Source organism: Bombus fervidus, chromosome 14 (genome assembly GCF_041682495.2).
Source record: "Bombus fervidus isolate BK054 chromosome 14, iyBomFerv1, whole genome shotgun sequence".
NCBI classification, from domain to species: domain Eukaryota; kingdom Metazoa; phylum Arthropoda; class Insecta; order Hymenoptera; family Apidae; genus Bombus; species Bombus fervidus.
Window position 1 is genome coordinate 6,626,495 of NC_091530.1, and position 18,550 is coordinate 6,645,044.

The following is an 18,550-nucleotide window of genomic DNA, read 5'->3' on the forward strand; positions in this document are numbered from 1 at the left end:
TATTAAATGTTATAAGCAATCTACTTTGAATATTTTATATATTTTTATAGAATTTTGCATTTTTAATTTCTAAAAATGTATAAATATCCGCAATCTAATAACAAGTTAGAACTGAAACAGAGTATGAAATGTAATTATTTGTTAGGGACTTTATATAAAACTGTCATGTTAAACAGGTAACTTTAAAAAAGTTAAAAATTTAATAATTTGGGAAATAAATATAAACTGACAGTAGCTATTGCTCAATGATTTTTATATTGAAGATGCTACAGTTACACAAACATATGACTGCTCAAATATGGCATATACAATTTGCACCTAAATTTTTAAGGAAACTTAACATCTAAGAGTGAGGAAGTTCAGTGTATCTGTGTTTCATGGACTTCTTTACTCTTTCTCTTACAAGTAACATTACTTAGTTCATAAAAATTATATTACTACCTATCACGCTTAAAATCAAATTTTCCACAGCAGAAAATATTTGATTTTTCATAGCATCACAATGAAATAATATTTTCTTTACTAATTAAAAAATAAATCTTGAATTAAAAAATAAACTTATATTCTATAGAAGAAATAAAAATTATATTTTATAGTAAACGAAATCAAATAATATTTATTATTTCCTATATAGCCTACTTCTTTTTTCCCTACTCCAATTGTCTCCTGCGAAATAATATACGATAAAGATGACATATACATATGATGTTACATCCTGCTTATGTTATAATAAAAATATGAGAATCTCTGTTTCCTTACATAATGAGAATCTCATATAACAGGATAATTAACAACTTATTTCGGGTATATACCAAAAAACATGAGAATGGAGTCTGTCAATTAGTTTTATTTAATTATCTCTTTCATCATAGTCGATAAATCAAGTAATGTATTTAACGTGCATTTAAACAAATACAGAAAGTAGGAGAAGGTCTCAAGGACTCGTAAAATGCAATTAGGCGGGTATTAAATTCGCTGAACAAAACTGCAGCGGCGCATACGTTTGTACAAAAACTATGACTAATTTAATACAAATATAAATATAAATATAATTTATATATATATCTATATTTATATTTGTACTTATCATTTATATTTATATAATATTTATATATGTATAATATGTATACACCATGTAGAAGCAATGTCTTCAGGAATTCTGAATTAGCTGCCTAAAAATCAGCCAATAATTGAATTCTTTTCAATATCATTGAACATTGTCAGCTATCTGTAGAAATGAAGAGGCAATCGCTTAAGAATAGTAGATAATATACGTTTTAACTACTTTAGGAATGCCATGAACTGCTTTAAAGCATTTAGTCTAATACGTAGTTTCTCAATTTTATTACTCGAATGTATTATTTTAAGTAAACATCTCAGTAGCATATTTTATGCATCTGATCTACATTTTTTACTTACATTGATACTGATAATTAAAATAATACTTTTAGTTAAATAAAGTATTTGTACATTTTTTTATACATAATTTTCTCATCATAGCTTGTTGATATTATATTAATTAAACTTTTGTAAAGTTTCACTTAAAATAATACTTTCAAAGCATCAATGAAATTATTCACAATATTTTTAAAACATTTAATAATTTTCAATTTAAAAATAAATAAATATTAAATAAATTCAATGTTTTAAGTGCATTTTATGCACGAATTACTTTATGCAATATCTAGAAACTTTTTTTATTCATTTCTTGATCTCATGAAATCGCTGAGTTATAGTATAAAAATCGGCAGTGTGTGCATTATTACCCTCTATTGTATTTTTTAATGTGTGTCATAAAAAAGCAATTATTGTAAATAGATCACACGATCTCACAATTAGTATAAAATGTTTCATTTCCTACCAACATTTACTAGTTACTTTATTTTTTGTCAAATTAACATTTATTTTAGTTAAACACCTGCAGCATGATATTAACCTACAGCTTTTATCTTCTTACGTTAATTATTGTTGTAAAAACAATTGTTTAAATAAAATAGTACGTTTCTTATTTTAAATTCTTTTAGAATATCCGTGATTTTCTGGTCAATTCATAACTTTAGTGTAAAAGATCAAGCCTAAAACTTAAATAATTAATCATAAATATGAAAACTTACTGAATCTTGATTAATCTTTGGAAAATTTAAAAATGTTTTGTGTTCAAATATATAGGGCAGCACAAATGATTATATTTGTAAAAATAACTTCATGTAAACACATTTCTAGTAATTAATAAAATATCTAAACGTTATAAGCCAACTAAGTAGTAAATTAAAAATTTGCATTTAAATGCAATAAAAATAAATGCCACATTTATACGTATGTAAATGTATTAAGAGCTTGTGCCACCTTTGATTATTCATATATATGACTTAAAATCAGTTTGTTCTCTTGAAATATAATAATATACAATAATAATATAGAGTAAAAGTAAATAATAATAAATTGATAAATTTGCAGCACCGCAAAACAGTTTCCCTAAGTACACTGCTTAAACTGATATATGTATACCTACTATATATACCTACAGTAGTTAACAAGTCTGTAGGCTACAATAATGTAGCCCCAATATTTAGTTGAGTAACCTAGGTTTTAAGTGTGTTTCAAAATCTTGTATATATCCTACCACATTTTCTTTTCTTGTAATGATAGAGCGTAACTAGATTTGAATATTTATAACGAATCATATAGTTAAAAATAAAATACATTAGAATCATGATAGTGTAATTGAATTCATTGCAATTAATTTATGATTTACTTGCGAAACTGATTTGTACAGAGACAGCAATTTGTACTCCTTAAAGAATGTAAAATAAGGAGTATTTTATTAGTAATAACGTCATACCGAAACCTTATATACATTTATGTATGAGAATTCTACGTCCATTTACACATATAAATCGAAAAACCTTTAAAATTTTTATCCAAGTAAGAAGTATGTACTATTTACTTGAATGTACCAAAGATGACTGATATGTTAACAATGACTTAACATAAGTTTTAAAGTAGATCACAGACTTTAAAATACTTAAAATTTTAAAAATAAGCCATATATGTATATGAACTCTTATGATTCATAAAGAATCTGGAATTATCATATATAAATGTACATGTGTACATGCATATACAGGATAATTCATATAATCGAATACAAGATACAACTTATTGTTAGCTCAATCGCATGATCCACCTTGTGTCGAGGACTGCTACATACAATTCTATGCACAAGTCTCAGTACATATCAGTATAATACTTAAATTTGGAGTAAACCTGAACACTTTTTATCGACAAGATTCTACTACGACGATTACTTTGATTTGATACATGTGGATACTTTGTTCCCCACATGTTTTTGTGCACCATATAACAATAGTGAATTACATACATCACTATATTAGTACGGATAATAAATATAAAATGTTAATTGGCATACAGTGCATATGATTCTGTATTTAAACTGTATAATCTTGAAATTTAATTGGCAGTCAAATGTTTATGTTGATTTTGTTCTCAGTCTTATGAGAACTATTTTTCAAGTTCAAATAATGGAAGATGTAAGTTTTTTCATACAAACTATCGTAAACTCTTATAGAAATTGTACCATAATATAGTCAAAGATATAATTATGCTTCATCATCAAAACAACATGACTCAATAATATTTTTCTTTGACGTTAGTGGAAGAATTATTTTACTCTGGAAAAAGGATACAGAAGTTTACTTCTTTGTATCATACTAATCTCAAAATGTCTAACAGCTCCAACAGTTATGAAGGTCCCAATCTAACATGCTATCGTTTTAGCAAAGGACGGAAGTGGAAAAGGAAATATACTAGCTGGAATGTACATATATCGGTAGCAATGAAGTTTCCAGAGAAAGCGAATCAGTCTTTATGCTATATGAATATAAAATACAAGTGACGTGAAATGTGCATTAAGAATTAGACTACACCGATGTATTCTGCAGTCTTTTTATTATAAGGCATAAGTCCATACTTCCATACATACTTATTTATTAAATGCAATTCTCTTTTATTTAGCATAACTTTTCTCGTCTATCTATCCTTGTTAAGTTTATCATCCTACAATTTTATTTTATTTTCCTTATATAAATTTTTATTTAAAAGTGCAAGTTCAAAAATCTGTAATAGAAAACGTTTGTGTGTAACATTAGTATTATTCGGAATAATGTACTAAAAAAAATTGTTCTTTAAATATGCTGAATAAAAATACTTTAGAGAAATATAAAAATCGCAAAAATTGTGCAACATTCAAGTGTCTCTGGAAACTCCATAGAAAGCTCATAATATTTTGATAGAAAAATAAGAAGCTTTGTCCTATAAAGAGAGAAAGAAGGAATGAAGAAACTGATAAAAATCAAAATTATGGCGTGGAATACTATCCACTACGTTAACTTATACAATTATAACAGGATATTATTATTTGTGTAATGTAACTTATGTTGCAAGCCAACACAATGGAACGTGGTTTAACATTCGTCCAACACCGAACATTCTTTCCTCTTAATACGATCATTGCAATGTATCAAGCTAAAATTTATCGAGTTCATATATGACGTTTGTCTATTTAATCTTGCGAACTGTATGCGTTCATGGTCTACAATATTATACGTCATAGCATAAGATATCTATGTTTTCGTCATCGACTTTTGTTGCTAAAGTTGTGTTCTTCGTGGTAGTACTAGTAAATAAAAAAAGAAAGAAAGAACAAAGAAAAATAAGAACAGACGCAAACAAAGGTAGCGATGATTATGAATTCAAGCCTTGACGTTTTTCTTCCTCGAGCATAGCATCAAGTTCGTCAGTAAGGTTTGCAAGCATATTCCCAATATCGTTCAATACATCCGCTGGTTCACTGCCACCGGTGTGATGGCTTATTCCATGACCTGACATATTGTTACCAGCATTACCACTTGCGTATTCTTGTGCGCGTGCAGCTCTTTGCTTTATTGTTCCGGCATTTTCATTTGCAAACGGTAGTGAATCGGATTCTGTACTGGAACTTGACTGAAAAAATACAGTTAATATTAATATACAACCTATTATTAGTGTTAAGCTTGAGAAAGGTTTATGCTCAATTTAACAGCCAAAGTACATATACCCAAAAATTTAAGGGTTATTGGAAAATAAGTTGTCTGAAAGTCAGATGTATTTAATCTTGTGTTTATATACTTTGTTTCTCAGGTATCCAATATCAATGGACTTTATCAAGTTACGTTTATGAAACATATAAAATTTGAGCAAATAATTTCATGAATATCCACAGTAACAATATTATATTATTATTGTATGAAATATAAATGAAATAAAACTACCTTAAAACTGGCATCAGAACCATTACGGTGCTGCAGAGCAAGAGAAGCTATTAATTCATGTTCTTCGTTAACATTGACACTGACACTACCCCAAGAACGAGACATAGAAGAGGGTGGTCGATTTATTTGTGGAGGAGTCGATGGCACTGGCGCAGGTGCTGGTGGCGGTGGAGAAGGATGATGGATCAAATGATGATGTTGATGATGATGTATGTGATGTTCCTCGCAAGAGGCAGTTGGAACTGGTCCGCTGCAATCTATCACAACATCGCCAACTCCCGATCCTCCGACCCCTACTCCAGAACCGCTATTGTCTCTAGAGCTTTGACGCCTTGGAGGAGACGGAGGGCAACGTTTCGGAAGATGTGGACTACTCTCGAGTCCGTAAGTTAATTGATATTTGTTATCGAAGTCTCTTGGTAGTGACTTAAATTGGCCTGGAGTTGCAGTGACCTATAACGAAAGACCAACATGATCATATTTGTGAATAGTAATATAAGCTGCAATTATGCGATTCCTTGTGTCTTTTAGGCTTCTTTCGCTTATCTTTATATATAAATAATCACTGAACTGCGGGTATTTACGCAAATTCACGTTGTTATGAATATCCCTTAACTGGTATTAATCTTGCTTTGATTATATTAGAAATTCTTTGTACATTTAAAATTATATTACCTTAGCTACAGGTCGTGGACGAACAAGACAATGTCTAGGTCGCGGAAGAGTTCCGCCACCTGCATCCACTACGGAAGTATCATTTGTAGGAGTCACATCACCGTCTTCGAAGCTGCGTGGACGCCATTCAATTGGCTGTGGATGCGTGGATGGTGCTGGTGACGGAGGATACCCAAGGGGTGCGTCTTCCAAGCTTTCTAATGATTTTCCTCGTGAACCAGACCGACCAACAATGTTATAATCGGCTGGTAAAGCAGCGTACATACTTCTCCACGCAGCTCCAGATGTAGTATCACTTCCGCCTCTCTGAAAAGACCTCAGAACAGGAGAGGAACAATCCTCATCAGGAGATGGCAAATCAGGACCTCCTCGTTGAATAACTACGTCCTGAAAATATAGTTAAGGCGAACCAAATATAAAGACATAATAATAGATAGGAAGGAAAGAATTATAAACGTTGAGGGTACATAGCATCTGCTAAAGAAAATAAACATCTAATAGTCGACTCGTGTGCCAAGACTAGTATTTTTGGAGTTATGGGTCATAAATGTTATCACGACTCATATATATTAAAGAAGTTGTAGGGTAGAGCAAAAGTACATGTTATATCATCATCATCCGAATGAAAACACAGAAGACAATTAGACGTTATATTTTAGTAATTAATAAGATATTATTAAAATATTTCTTTACCTGTGTTTGTCCAGGATGCGGCGGTAGCCGAGCAAGATCGAGCGGCTGTATACGTTTACCAGCACGAATATCCTTAACTCTCTTAATTGCCAATAATAATTTTTTCTGATGGCCAAGACGTACAATACCAATGTCTTCAAGATCTTCCCAAGTGAGAGTCGTCACATCTTCAACTGAACGCATACCCTGTTGATGAAGAGCACCAAGATATTCTTCGAGTCGCAGAAGCCTGAGCCACTCTTCTAACGAACCAGGAATATGTTCTGGCAAGCCATCTCCTATGTTTAAATTATCTATTTCCGCCTTCAAGCGTTTCCGATGATTAGGCTGCTTAATTCCTGTAAGTCCATAGGGTCTTAAATATAGTCTTCTAATCATAGACATAGATATATTAATTGGTAAGTATAAAATATAAAGGAATGTTTAGAACAACACTTATATAATTAACAAAACCATAAATTTTGTAATATCTCAGTGCATCATTGTGACTCATGTACATATCACAATGCAGATCTCTTAAAGTAATATTATTTAAAATTTTATCTTAAATTTATTTAAAGAAATATTAAAAAATTATTTTAAAAACTTGGAAAATAGTAATCTTAAAAGAAATAAAAGTTCAGATTTATTTTTATCATGCCTACTTTTCAAAAATATACGGAATTCAGATATGAAAATATTAAACATTAAATTTTTTTATTTGTCGAATACGTTTAAATCTCAATCCTCAATTTCTAATACTCGTTTAAGGTATATAATTGAATTGATTATATCGAATATAGATTTACCTATCCCTGTTAAATCTTCTGGCGTCATACGCGTTATAGTAGCTAGATCATAACCAGCGGAAGCAAACAATGGAAAGTATTCCTCGAATTGGAGTTCAGTCAACCAAGCGTGAACGACGTCGAGATCCGCCGGTCTGTCCGGATGGCTGCCAAGCGAGCTTATAGAACACCTGGGAGATGAAGCAAGAGCACCAGGTCCTCTAGGGCCCAAATGATATCCGGAGGCTCTTCCAGAATCCAATGAAGCGGTAGAATGCCTGGAACCCGAACCTGATCCTGAACTACCTGGGCTATCTCTTCCAGGACTTTGAGTCATATCGATTCCTAGAAAGAATATATAAAAATTGTTTTCTCCTTTCAATTAAACAAAATATTAATATCAGTTATATCAGTCATATCATAATTTACAACAATATTGAAGATTTAATTCTTTAACTAAATTAATACCGTACATTTCTTTCCTTTGGGAACTTACATAAATTTACAGTGGCCTCAAATTATCAAGTACTAATTATTAATTTTCTATTCAATAAATTGTAATCATTTCTATATATGTATTTCTGTGCTGATCAAAATTCTATAAATTCACGTATTTGGTAACAATTCCATGTTTCATCCTCTTCAATGGTAATGTGTAATATCCAAGATAATGTACATTTCATGATTCAAAATTTATCTATCATCACCTTACAGTCTGATCAAAAAACACATATAAATTATTATTTATATGATAATCATAAATAAAGATGAGGAAACCACTTTACGTTTAACGTAAACACAGCGGAGATATAGTCTGATAGAAGGGGTGGATAAAGAATGGTAAAGGAAATAACATTATCGCGAGCGTGTAGCGATATTATCGAATTTGGTAAGACAGTAATTCGATAAGGATCGCACCTTGATCCTCGGCGTGGGCATATTTGCCGACGACTGGTGGAAAGGCAAAGCCAGGGTGGGTAAAAATAGGCCCCGGACTCTTTCCAGATGGCACACCGTAAGAACCCTCGTCCGCTGTTCCGCCTGGTCCACTTCCGGGCAGGAAACAGCTATCTTCGCTGCTCGCATATCCAGCGGAACCAAACGAGGAGCCAGAATGTCGAAATACATCGGGTACAGCCGGTGGTGCCACTTTCTTCGCCTGGGTCACAGCTTTGGACGGCCGGTTCATGCCGCCAACTGCAAAAAAAAAAACAAAAACATCGAAGCTTAACTATGGTGAATTACGAGCGCAAATAAAAATCTAAATATATAACGAGGAAAATACATTTTCGTTTATTCTCTTGGTTCAAAATGATATTTGATATGCGTCATGAGAAACGTATCTGACAGACGCTGTCCCAAATCACGAGAATCAATAGTATTTCTTAGTACTATAAACTCGTAACTTATATGTTATGTGTTAATAAATCCATCTTTTTTCATTTCTTGCCATTTATAATCGAACTTGACGCTTTGACAACCGGCTTTAATTCGCATCAAATATGATTTTTGCTACGTTTGTAACTTTGAATATTTAGGAGATGGCAGTTCGACGTTCGAAAATTGTCAATAGCTTGGAATATGTGGCAAATAGAAAGGTGGGAATAATCATTTTAAAAGAACGAACAGATGCGTATATCGTGCGCTAGTAGTTAAGTGCGTGCGTGGCGCTAGTGTCGCGCCATGGTGAAGATGGTAGTGCAGATCTTACGAATGATTTCTTTTCGAGTTGTAATTCTTGAAACTTACACCTCAGAGAAAGCGTTTCGATGTAGGTTACTCGAGCAAGAAGATAAGCTTCGCAACATGGTCTCGTTCGATCGAGAACGCGTTCAGAAATTTCTGTTGCGCTTTTAATCGAGACGTGTATTATAGATAACGCTTTATAAATTAACATGTAACTTTTGGTCAATTATCTTCGAAGAGATTGTAGATCTTCGTTTAACGACTATGTTAAATATATTAAGAGGGTTAAGTAAGAAAGGAATGTGATTTGGAGAGGACTTCATATCCTATAAGTATAAGAAAATAGAAGGAAATTCGTGAAATCGTAGGTATATTATAAATGTTTGTAATCTCTTCCACGATACGAATACAATCAAATTATAAATATTTTTCCTATCTTCGTACAGTAGAATATAGAAAATCGCAAGAATATGAAGGCCTCCTTTCATAATTAACAGAATTCCAGATTTTGAAATTTCCGGGATCAAGAATTACTTGTTACACTTTTGTGTGGAAAGTTCTTGCAGGTATTCCGCATATTATAACGTTTTTAAATATTTCAAGTTTCAAGTATGCTCTGATTTAGCCTTTGGTTAGGTAGCAGAGATTTATTGCTCGATTTAAATATATCTACGTGTTACAAGGTATAATTTCCACGCCTCGGCAAACGAACAGAACTCCGAGATTTATTGAAGATAATTTATAGAATTTCAGACTAATGAATTTGCGAAATTCGAAAGCGATAAAGGAAATGCCATCGTGCTGCAACGCTGATAGAAAAAGCAGGCGCGGCAAAGATTTCGTTAATGTTAATAGCCAGCTACAATTAAATTAAAGGAAAAATATTCAACATAGATAAATGTTTATCGATATACTTGCTGTTAATAGAGCTACATTTTTCATTTAGAAAATCCACCGATACTTATATATTGTAAAAATCGATATTCTAATGGAAACTATCTCGAACGTACTTTCCTTCTAGTTAGTTTCACCTAAAGTAAAAACTTAATTTGACTAATCGATGTACTTTTTTATAGTTATATTAGCCACATCCATATTCATGAAATTGTACCGTGTAAAATATCAGAAGTTGAAATGCTTTTTAGGTTTAATGAGCCTGCCGGACTTTGCATTTAAATGATCGATGAATGACTAGGAAATGTATGAATGTAGGAAAACGTCTTAATCAGCCCCGGGCAAAATTACAAAACCTTTGATGCTGTAGGAGTAACAGGTATCGAGAGCCACGAACAGAGGCGTTCTACATTAAGTACATACAATTAAAGTAGGCCAAGACATACTAAGGTATGTAGAGCAGTGGTCTGGAGTAAGCACAGAGATTATTTTATCAGCGAGATTGTTGGTGTCAAAGCAAACGGGACGTTACGTGAAGCGCCAGATGCACCTATTATCGTTTCCTTTGAAAGTTGCTTCTTGGTACTATGATAGTACGTTCGATATCAAAATTAATAGGAAGACATGGATGTTCAAGCGAGAGAACGTTCATTTTTTTCTCGCGTTGAGAATTACATGCTCGGTTTTTTTTTCGTGCTAAATCGCTAGATTGAGAATCCTTATGCAACGCTAACTTGCAATGCAAGTAGAGAACTAGAATGTAAATGGAGATTTGTTTCATCTGCTAATAATAAGAATTCCAACTAAGCTACCACAGCTTGGATATTTTATATGTTTCTGTAAACCTATGTACATTAAGAATTCTCACATTGAGAATTGTACATTCAGTATCTTCTTGGAGTTAAATTATTAGATTGTGAATTTTTGTGCAAACCTACAATTGTAGAACTCAAATAGAGAAGTAGAATATAGATGGAGATTTGTTTCACCTACTGATAATAAAAATTATAACAGGTACTGCAGTTTCAATATTTTATGTTTCTATAAATCTATGTACATTAAGAATTCTCACATTGAGAATTGTACATTCAATATCTTCTTGGAGTTAAATTATTAGATTGTGAATTTTTGTGCAAACCTACAATTGTAGAACTCAAATAGAGAAGTAGAATATAGATGGAGATTTGTTTCACCTACTGATACTAAAAATTATAACAGGTACTGCAGTTTCAATATTTTATATGTTTCTGTAAACCTATGTACATTAAGAATTCTCACATTGAGAATTGTACATTCAGTATCTTCTTGGAGTTAAATTATTAGATTGTGAATTTTTGTGCAAACCTACAATTGTAGAACTCAAATAGAGAAGTAGAATATAGATGGAGATTTGTTTCACCTACTGATAATAAAAATTATAACAGGTACTGCAGTTTCAATATTTTATGTTTCTATAAATCTATGTACATTAAGAATTCTCACATTGAGAATTGTACATTCAATATCTTCTTGGAGTTAAATTATTAGATTGTGAATTTTTGTGCAAACCTACAATTGTAGAACTCAAATAGAGAAGTAGAATATAGATGGAGATTTGTTTCACCTACTGATACTAAAAATTATAACAGGTACTGCAGTTTCAATATTTTATATGTTTCTGTAAACCTATGTACATTAAGAATTCTCACATTGAGAATTGTACATTCAGTATCTTCTTGGAGTTAAATTATTAGATTGTGAATTTTTGTGCAAACCTACAATTGTAGAACTCAAATAGAGAAGTAGAATATAGATGGAGATTTGTTTCACCTACTGATAATAAAAATTATAACAGGTACTGCAGTTTCAATATTTTATGTTTCTATAAATCTATGTACATTAAGAATTCTCACATTGAGAATTGTACATTCAATATCTTCTTGGAGTTAAATTATTAGATTGTGAATTTTTGTGCAAACCTACAATTGTAGAACTCAAATAGAGAAGTAGAATATAGGTGGAGATTTGCTTCACCTACTGATAATAAGAATTATAACAGGTATTACAGTTTGGATATTTCGTATGTTTTTGGATATTATATGCATTCTGTGCAGCTCTGTATCTTTAAATTTGTTAAAAATGCATACAAATTTATGGTATACCGATAATTATATATTTAATCCTTTCGCTACCATGCGTCACGCATACGTGACGCATTCTAAAAGCCGCTTGGATTATCTACTTATCATTTTTTATTGTTATATATGTCATAATATGTAACACGTGGAAAGTTTGTAGCTTGAGCTGTGAACAACGAACATTTCTTAAGCGGTGATACCGAAAGAATTAAATAAAAAAGTAATACAAAAATAATACTATACACCGTCAATTATATTTTATTTTATTCCCAAAATATTTAAGATAACTACAGGATTATTTTTTGTATCGCTTTGACTTCTTTTTTATACTCGCTTGCTGCTTCTATTCGTTCCTTCTCCAACGATTATCTTAAAGTGAACCTTTATGATAGTATCATACTCTGAGTAACGTTTCAATTTATCAGGCCTATATAACTTCTCTGCTTTCATTCCCTTAATTGATGCAATAGAACCATTCACGTTAGTCCACTAATTGTTTGAAAAGCACTGTATACGTATACTCTCTTTCTCATCAATAATCTCCATCTATATGAGAATTTTCAATTAATTATATATATATATGCATAATTATTATGTTTGTACATAAAATTTTTATTCAGTTAAAAAATTTTCTCTCCATAAAGTAAGTATATGGCATACATAGTATTTTAGAAACTCGTGATCCTGATAGATAATGTAAACATCTGCCATTACACTATTACTTGATTTTCCTTTTATAGAATCTTTTATGAGAAAGTCCATATTCTTACCACATTGATTCTTGATCTAATCTGCAACTTTCAATCTTTCATAGATGTATCATACCTTTGTGTTACTGTAAACTGGAGTTTCTATCACACGTTATTAATAATAATAGTAATAATAATGATGAATCCAGGACGAGTGTTAGAAAAGATACAGAAAATTCGTGCAGAGATCGTGATGTTCGCTATAAAATTCACCGCCTTGTTTGTCAAATAATATCAAAAGCCTTTGGCAAAGATTCAGGAACACGGCAAGAGATTAACGTCCCTTGCGTCTACTACTTCTCGTATCTAAACGATGGGAAAAATAAATAAAAATCCCGGAGATACACACGTGTACTGAAAGTTGAATGAAGAGTGCCGGAACACTTTGAAGACTGCAGCGAACATAGCATAGAAACGACCATTAATGCGATGCTAAACAACCGGATGCATGTCGAAGATACTCAAAGATGCAGCAAAGGCGACAACAAATAACATATAATCATCAAGCCGATCGTAAAATCAATCTATCCGGCGTATTTTGTCTGCTGGTATGGTCGATGATCATCGAAACTAGAAAGCTAAGCCTGTGCAGAAATAAAATGAATATCGATGTTAAAAGCCTGGTATATTTTATTACGTATAACATTTATACACGATATAAACAACGTTGAGAAGATGAATTATAGATGTATGGATACTTATCGTTAGATATCACAGAGAACCAAAAGAAGATATTTCATTAGTTGTATTTAAATACATTTATACGTTCGTCACGTTGCATTGTGTAAAACATCAAAAGCAATTAATGAACGATAAATTCTTTACGTTTAATGAATAAGCGAATTTGCATTCTAGTAGCTGATGAAAGTTAAAGAAATTTAAGTATGTACGAGTAAAGTGTATAAGTGTATAAAAACATTCTAATCAGTCGGAAAGAAAATTACGAAAAGAAATTGTAATACGATACATTTTTTATTTTTCTTATTTGTCTTCTAGTACTCTGTAAAAGAGGCTAACTATACAAACAAATTGTAAATTATTTTAAGGAGAAAAAATCAAAAAGTTCTTACAAAAAACAATACTGTTCCTATAATTTGTATCGCGAGGAAATGAGATGCTGTTAGTGAAAGAAACGGTACATATTAAAGGCAAGACATTCTAAAGTTGGACTATAAGGCAATGTTGAGGCACCATAAATTACAGCAAGAACTACGTCGAGCGAATTGCAACACAGACTACTCTTTGTACTGACTGTTGCTGGCCCAAGGAAAATGGGGATCAATTCTGGAACATTAATCTGTATGCGGATACTGGACTGTAACATTTTGCGGAAAAAAAATGAGATATGGAAATATCCTGATAAATAATTCTAAATCCCTTCTCTGTATTACTACTGCATCTCAACCAACTATAGCGAAACTAGACTGAATTAATAGGTTATGTATATGATGTATGTATTCAAATTTAGCAAACATACATACCGATTTCGTAAATGTTTGTATTCATTTGGAATATTCAGTATAATTGCTTTACATTAAAGCATACGTATGATACGACTACTTTTATACGATCCTCATAGTACATAATTTCCTTAGCAGCCTAATTTACAGGATAGGGGCTTGCTTAACGGGGAGTGGAAAAGTCACTAGAAAAATGACGAACAATTTCAGAACATCACTGACAATTAATTCACTGATGGATAGTCGTATATTTGCAGCTAATATACCAAGAAATTGCATTACTTACAAGATAATCTAATAATTCAGTATTCAATCTTTTTGTCATATTAAAGGTATTAAAGTTGTGAGATCTATGTAATTGTACTAGATGTTAAAAGCTGTTTCAAGTCATAAACAAGTAAATAAATAAATGTAAAATCTCATCGAGACAACGTGTACTGTGAAATCCCTTTACAAGGTTTTTATAGGTTAGGTCCATATAAACCATGCGTAAATGACGATTACGTCAGTTTGTGATTAGCCGGAACTTTGAGTGGCCATTTCTATTCACGATAAAATCTATATAACTTTTATGCTCTACATAAAATCGTATCATAATAAGACAGAAACATCGATCGACTCTCGGTAAAGGCTATGTAAAGAGATATCTACGCGAAGCCATTAATATCACGACTATTTTATCGGTCGATAAAACAGCGTATCGGAATTGATTCCTATATAAACGTTCTCGCTTTCTAGAGAAGAAAAAGTTTCCGAAATTACTTCGCTACAGTTCTTTTCTCTTTTCTTTTTTTCTCTGTTGCTTCGTTCAGTCTGGAGTTCATTAGTAGTTTAAACGCGAAAACACTTATCGCAGAAAGCGGTGGATTTATTACGGGTAGAGGCTAAAAAGTTTTGTCTGCTCAAGGTCGGTATTCGACTGCAAATTATACCAACCACGATCCCCACTTTTTTACGGTTTTGCCACGTGCCTGGCCTCTTGTCACGTACGCATCGCGGATACAAGGCTGGCCACGTTCGAACTTTCAACGGTGTTAGTCACTGAAACGCGATCTCTACCTCTTTCTGCTTCTGTGTCTGTATATTCCTTCCGTCTAACGTTCTTTCTGCATTCCTATATTTAGTATCTATTTCTACACGCACGTACTTCCGTCTGTATACAGTGGCTAATGAAAATATTTAAATGCTTACCATAGAAAACTTGTACATTTATACTGCATAAGTGTTATATAGAATATCTTGAATTTCTTCAGTACCGTAATCAAACATGATTGTTCCCATTATATCGGTCAGATTTGAGATCAATCGCAAAATTCATATAGAGGTTACAATAAGCTTATTGACATGTACGAAGTTATTTCCCCTGTTGGTCTTCCTGGTTTAGGGATTAATATGATTTAGGTTATCTTCCAATAAATTGGGAAGAAACTTACTCTTACTGAGCAATTTACTACAAATATATATTTAGTAAGAAATTAATACATTGTATGAATAGTCATTTTAAACATATAATACGTGTTAAATATGGCCACACAGAATATTTAGGACTATTTATACAATGAATAATTGTCTGCTCAAATACTTCTCTGATGTCTGTGAAATATATACCTGCATTAAATATTTTGTAGCTTCTAATGTATATTTCCATATCTGTTTAAACTTTGCCAATACGATCATGGCAGTCGACCTTCGTTACAGCGCTAATAAAATTTCAAAATGTTTTATGTAACACGTACAATATGGACATAAAAGTTTTCTATGGTAAACGTACAAATACTTGCAATTATAGTTGCTATCTCCTCTGTTATTCTCCCCTATTACTATACTTTTCTGTTTTATGTATAGTGTTACACGAATTTTCATGTACAATGAGGAGCATACAGGATCGAATCTCGTATAGGGACTTTCCCTATTTACAGGGTGACCAGCAGGGTGCCAACTGATTTAAGGATCTAATAGCTTGAACAATGAAGTACGTAACTTCAGTTTGTTTACTTTCTAAGAGAATTAACGAGACCATCGTGAAGATGGCTATTATGAAATTTTTATTTAGTTTGTAAATAGAAAAAGGAAAAACTACTTGAAGATTATGAACATCCGCAGTCCATTCGTAACTCATACACTTGCTACTGAATATAGTTATTTGCAAAAATCTTCTTAACTCCTGAAGGAAGGTCATTTTTATTAAAGTAAAACAACTAGTTAATTTCTTGGCAAACTTAGCGCGTCCCAAGAAGATTAAAAGCTGTGAAAACGCGAAACGAGCAAGGCAAAAAGTAACGGCTCGATGGTACGTACGCCTTAAAAGGAAATAGGTGTTTGGTGAAGTAATTAATGTCATTCCGTTGAATCATTCTAGGAATTTAGGTGTACAGAGGAGACACGTGTAGGCGTGATGGAAGCCGTAACACGGAAAATACAGAGGGCGAGAAGAAAGAAGATAAAAAGCCGAGTAAAAAAGAAGAGGAGGTCAAAGTCAACTAACTGTGTAAATTCGTTAGCGTTTCTGTAAATACAGAAACCTGAAAGCGCAAGGAGACCAAAGAATCTACTTTCTGGTGCTCCTCTTCTTCTCTTCCATGGACAAAAATTTTAACGAAGTTTACCAGCGATGAGGTTCCAGAAGCACGTGATTTCTATGCATTTCTAAGCCTTCTCGACATTTGTCTTAAAACATCAGAAAATAGAAATCTTTTGAAACACTGGAAGTAGTAAAAATATTAAACGTAAAGAGGTCAGTAAGTATTGTATGTCCATGGAAGATGTAGAAAAATATCAATATTATTGTTATTATTATTGAATTAATACTATAAAATAATAATATTAATTATATTTGATTGCAAAGCAAAGACATATTATGTATGAATTTTTCAGTAAATTCCTCAAGAAATGGCAATACTAGAATATCGAAGAAATATGAAAAATATAAGTTGACTTTGGTATTTCTCAGAATAATAATTGCTAGGTATATTTTCTGAGAGTAATTTTGCACAAACATCTGCAGAAACATACATATATGCAAAGTGTTTGTCCAGGATAAAGATACAAAGCGAATATGCCAGCTTGAAGATAAGTTCCACCAAGGTCTTTCTTACGGTGCACATAGCTTACACAACGGATGCTTACTGCGCGAATGCTTCCTGCTATGATTCCTACTTATAATTCATGACGGTAATCTGAACTTAGATGACACAAGCGTCAATTCATACAGCGAGCCCAATGATGCAGAATATTATTCCACGACGAATAAGATCAGGTACGCGATACACCTATAGAATGCAAAATCTATTACGTGAATCTTCCTGCTATGTTATAAGCTTCAGTTTGTATTAAGAAGATGTGCAACTATTCTCCGAAAAGAAATTATATTAACAAAGAATTGTTCAATCCTGCAGGATCTGTACGACAAAAAACGAATGTTATATTTCGATAGATGTTGTTAATAAAATAAATATTGAAGAAATGATACTCTACTACGCAATACTCAAAAAAAAAAAAAAGAAATAAAAAGAACGACAAGAAGAATGTACGTGTTTGACTCGGAAATATGAAGTACACGTTCAGATATTTTTTATTTTTGAATAACCAATGTAGTTGCCGAATTTCCAGATAAATGTAACGTTCGAAAAATTACCTCAATCATGATTAATAATTAAAAATATCTTATAGGAAAATTCGCTATAATAAAAAAAGAGATAAGGAGATACATTCCTCTGTTGAATTTAGCGATTTAGGCACATCAACCTCTTTTGCATCTTATATCTTCCATCATTTTGTTTCTTTCAATAGGACATATAGTTTACAACAGACTCCTGCGACAGACACCAATCAGTTAAGCAGCTTTTAAGTTATGGGACACAAACAAACAAACAAACAAACAAACAAACAAACATACATACAATAAGGCTAAACATGTAGCACAGTCAGGTAAATATTATAGTTGTTTAATATTTGGCTTTAATATCCAATATAATGTTATCGTCTTTTGTGTATTCCACGCTTTTTATGAATCAAGTATTTCAGAAAACAAAAAGAAGATATCTGAAGAGACGCGAACGTGAGAAAGAATTGCGGAAAGCTAGCTGCAAAATAATATTATCAAGGCAAGTAATAATTTACATAGGAAATAAAACAACGAAGTCGCTAGTAATAGAACTGATATTACAAATTTATTGGTTT

General features: G+C 32.1%; 1 protein-coding gene and 2 long non-coding RNA genes across 5 annotated transcripts in view; 1 reads left to right on the forward strand and 2 right to left on the reverse strand.

Moving 5' to 3' along the window:
* Window positions 1-236: 236 nt before the first annotated feature.
* Ckn (CRK like proto-oncogene, adaptor protein) overlaps window positions 237-18,550 on the reverse strand; it is a 50,874-nt gene continuing 32,560 nt past the window's right edge. For all 3 annotated transcript variants that reach the window (XM_072016998.1, XM_072016997.1, XM_072016995.1), the window contains 6 exons: window positions 8,384-8,662; window positions 7,487-7,810; window positions 6,699-7,036; window positions 6,006-6,392; window positions 5,331-5,783; window positions 237-5,022 (listed from right to left, as the gene is read on the reverse strand). In XM_072016998.1, the coding sequence (XP_071873099.1) occupies window positions 4,765-5,022; window positions 5,331-5,783; window positions 6,006-6,392; window positions 6,699-7,036; window positions 7,487-7,810; window positions 8,384-8,654 (2,031 nt within the window). In that variant the 5' untranslated portion in view covers window positions 8,655-8,662 and the 3' untranslated portion in view covers window positions 237-4,764. The remainder of the gene's footprint in view (window positions 5,023-5,330; window positions 5,784-6,005; window positions 6,393-6,698; window positions 7,037-7,486; window positions 7,811-8,383; window positions 8,663-18,550) is intronic.
* LOC139994252 (uncharacterized) lies at window positions 13,857-15,759 on the reverse strand. The gene is made up of 3 exons (XR_011801592.1): window positions 14,393-15,759; window positions 13,982-14,208; window positions 13,857-13,911 (listed from the first exon to the last, which is right to left on the reverse strand). It is a non-coding gene; the product is annotated as an uncharacterized lncRNA (long non-coding RNA).
* On the forward strand, window positions 16,219-18,298 carry LOC139994253 (uncharacterized). The gene is made up of 4 exons (XR_011801593.1): window positions 16,219-16,343; window positions 16,425-16,661; window positions 16,731-17,109; window positions 17,246-18,298. It is a non-coding gene; the product is annotated as an uncharacterized lncRNA (long non-coding RNA).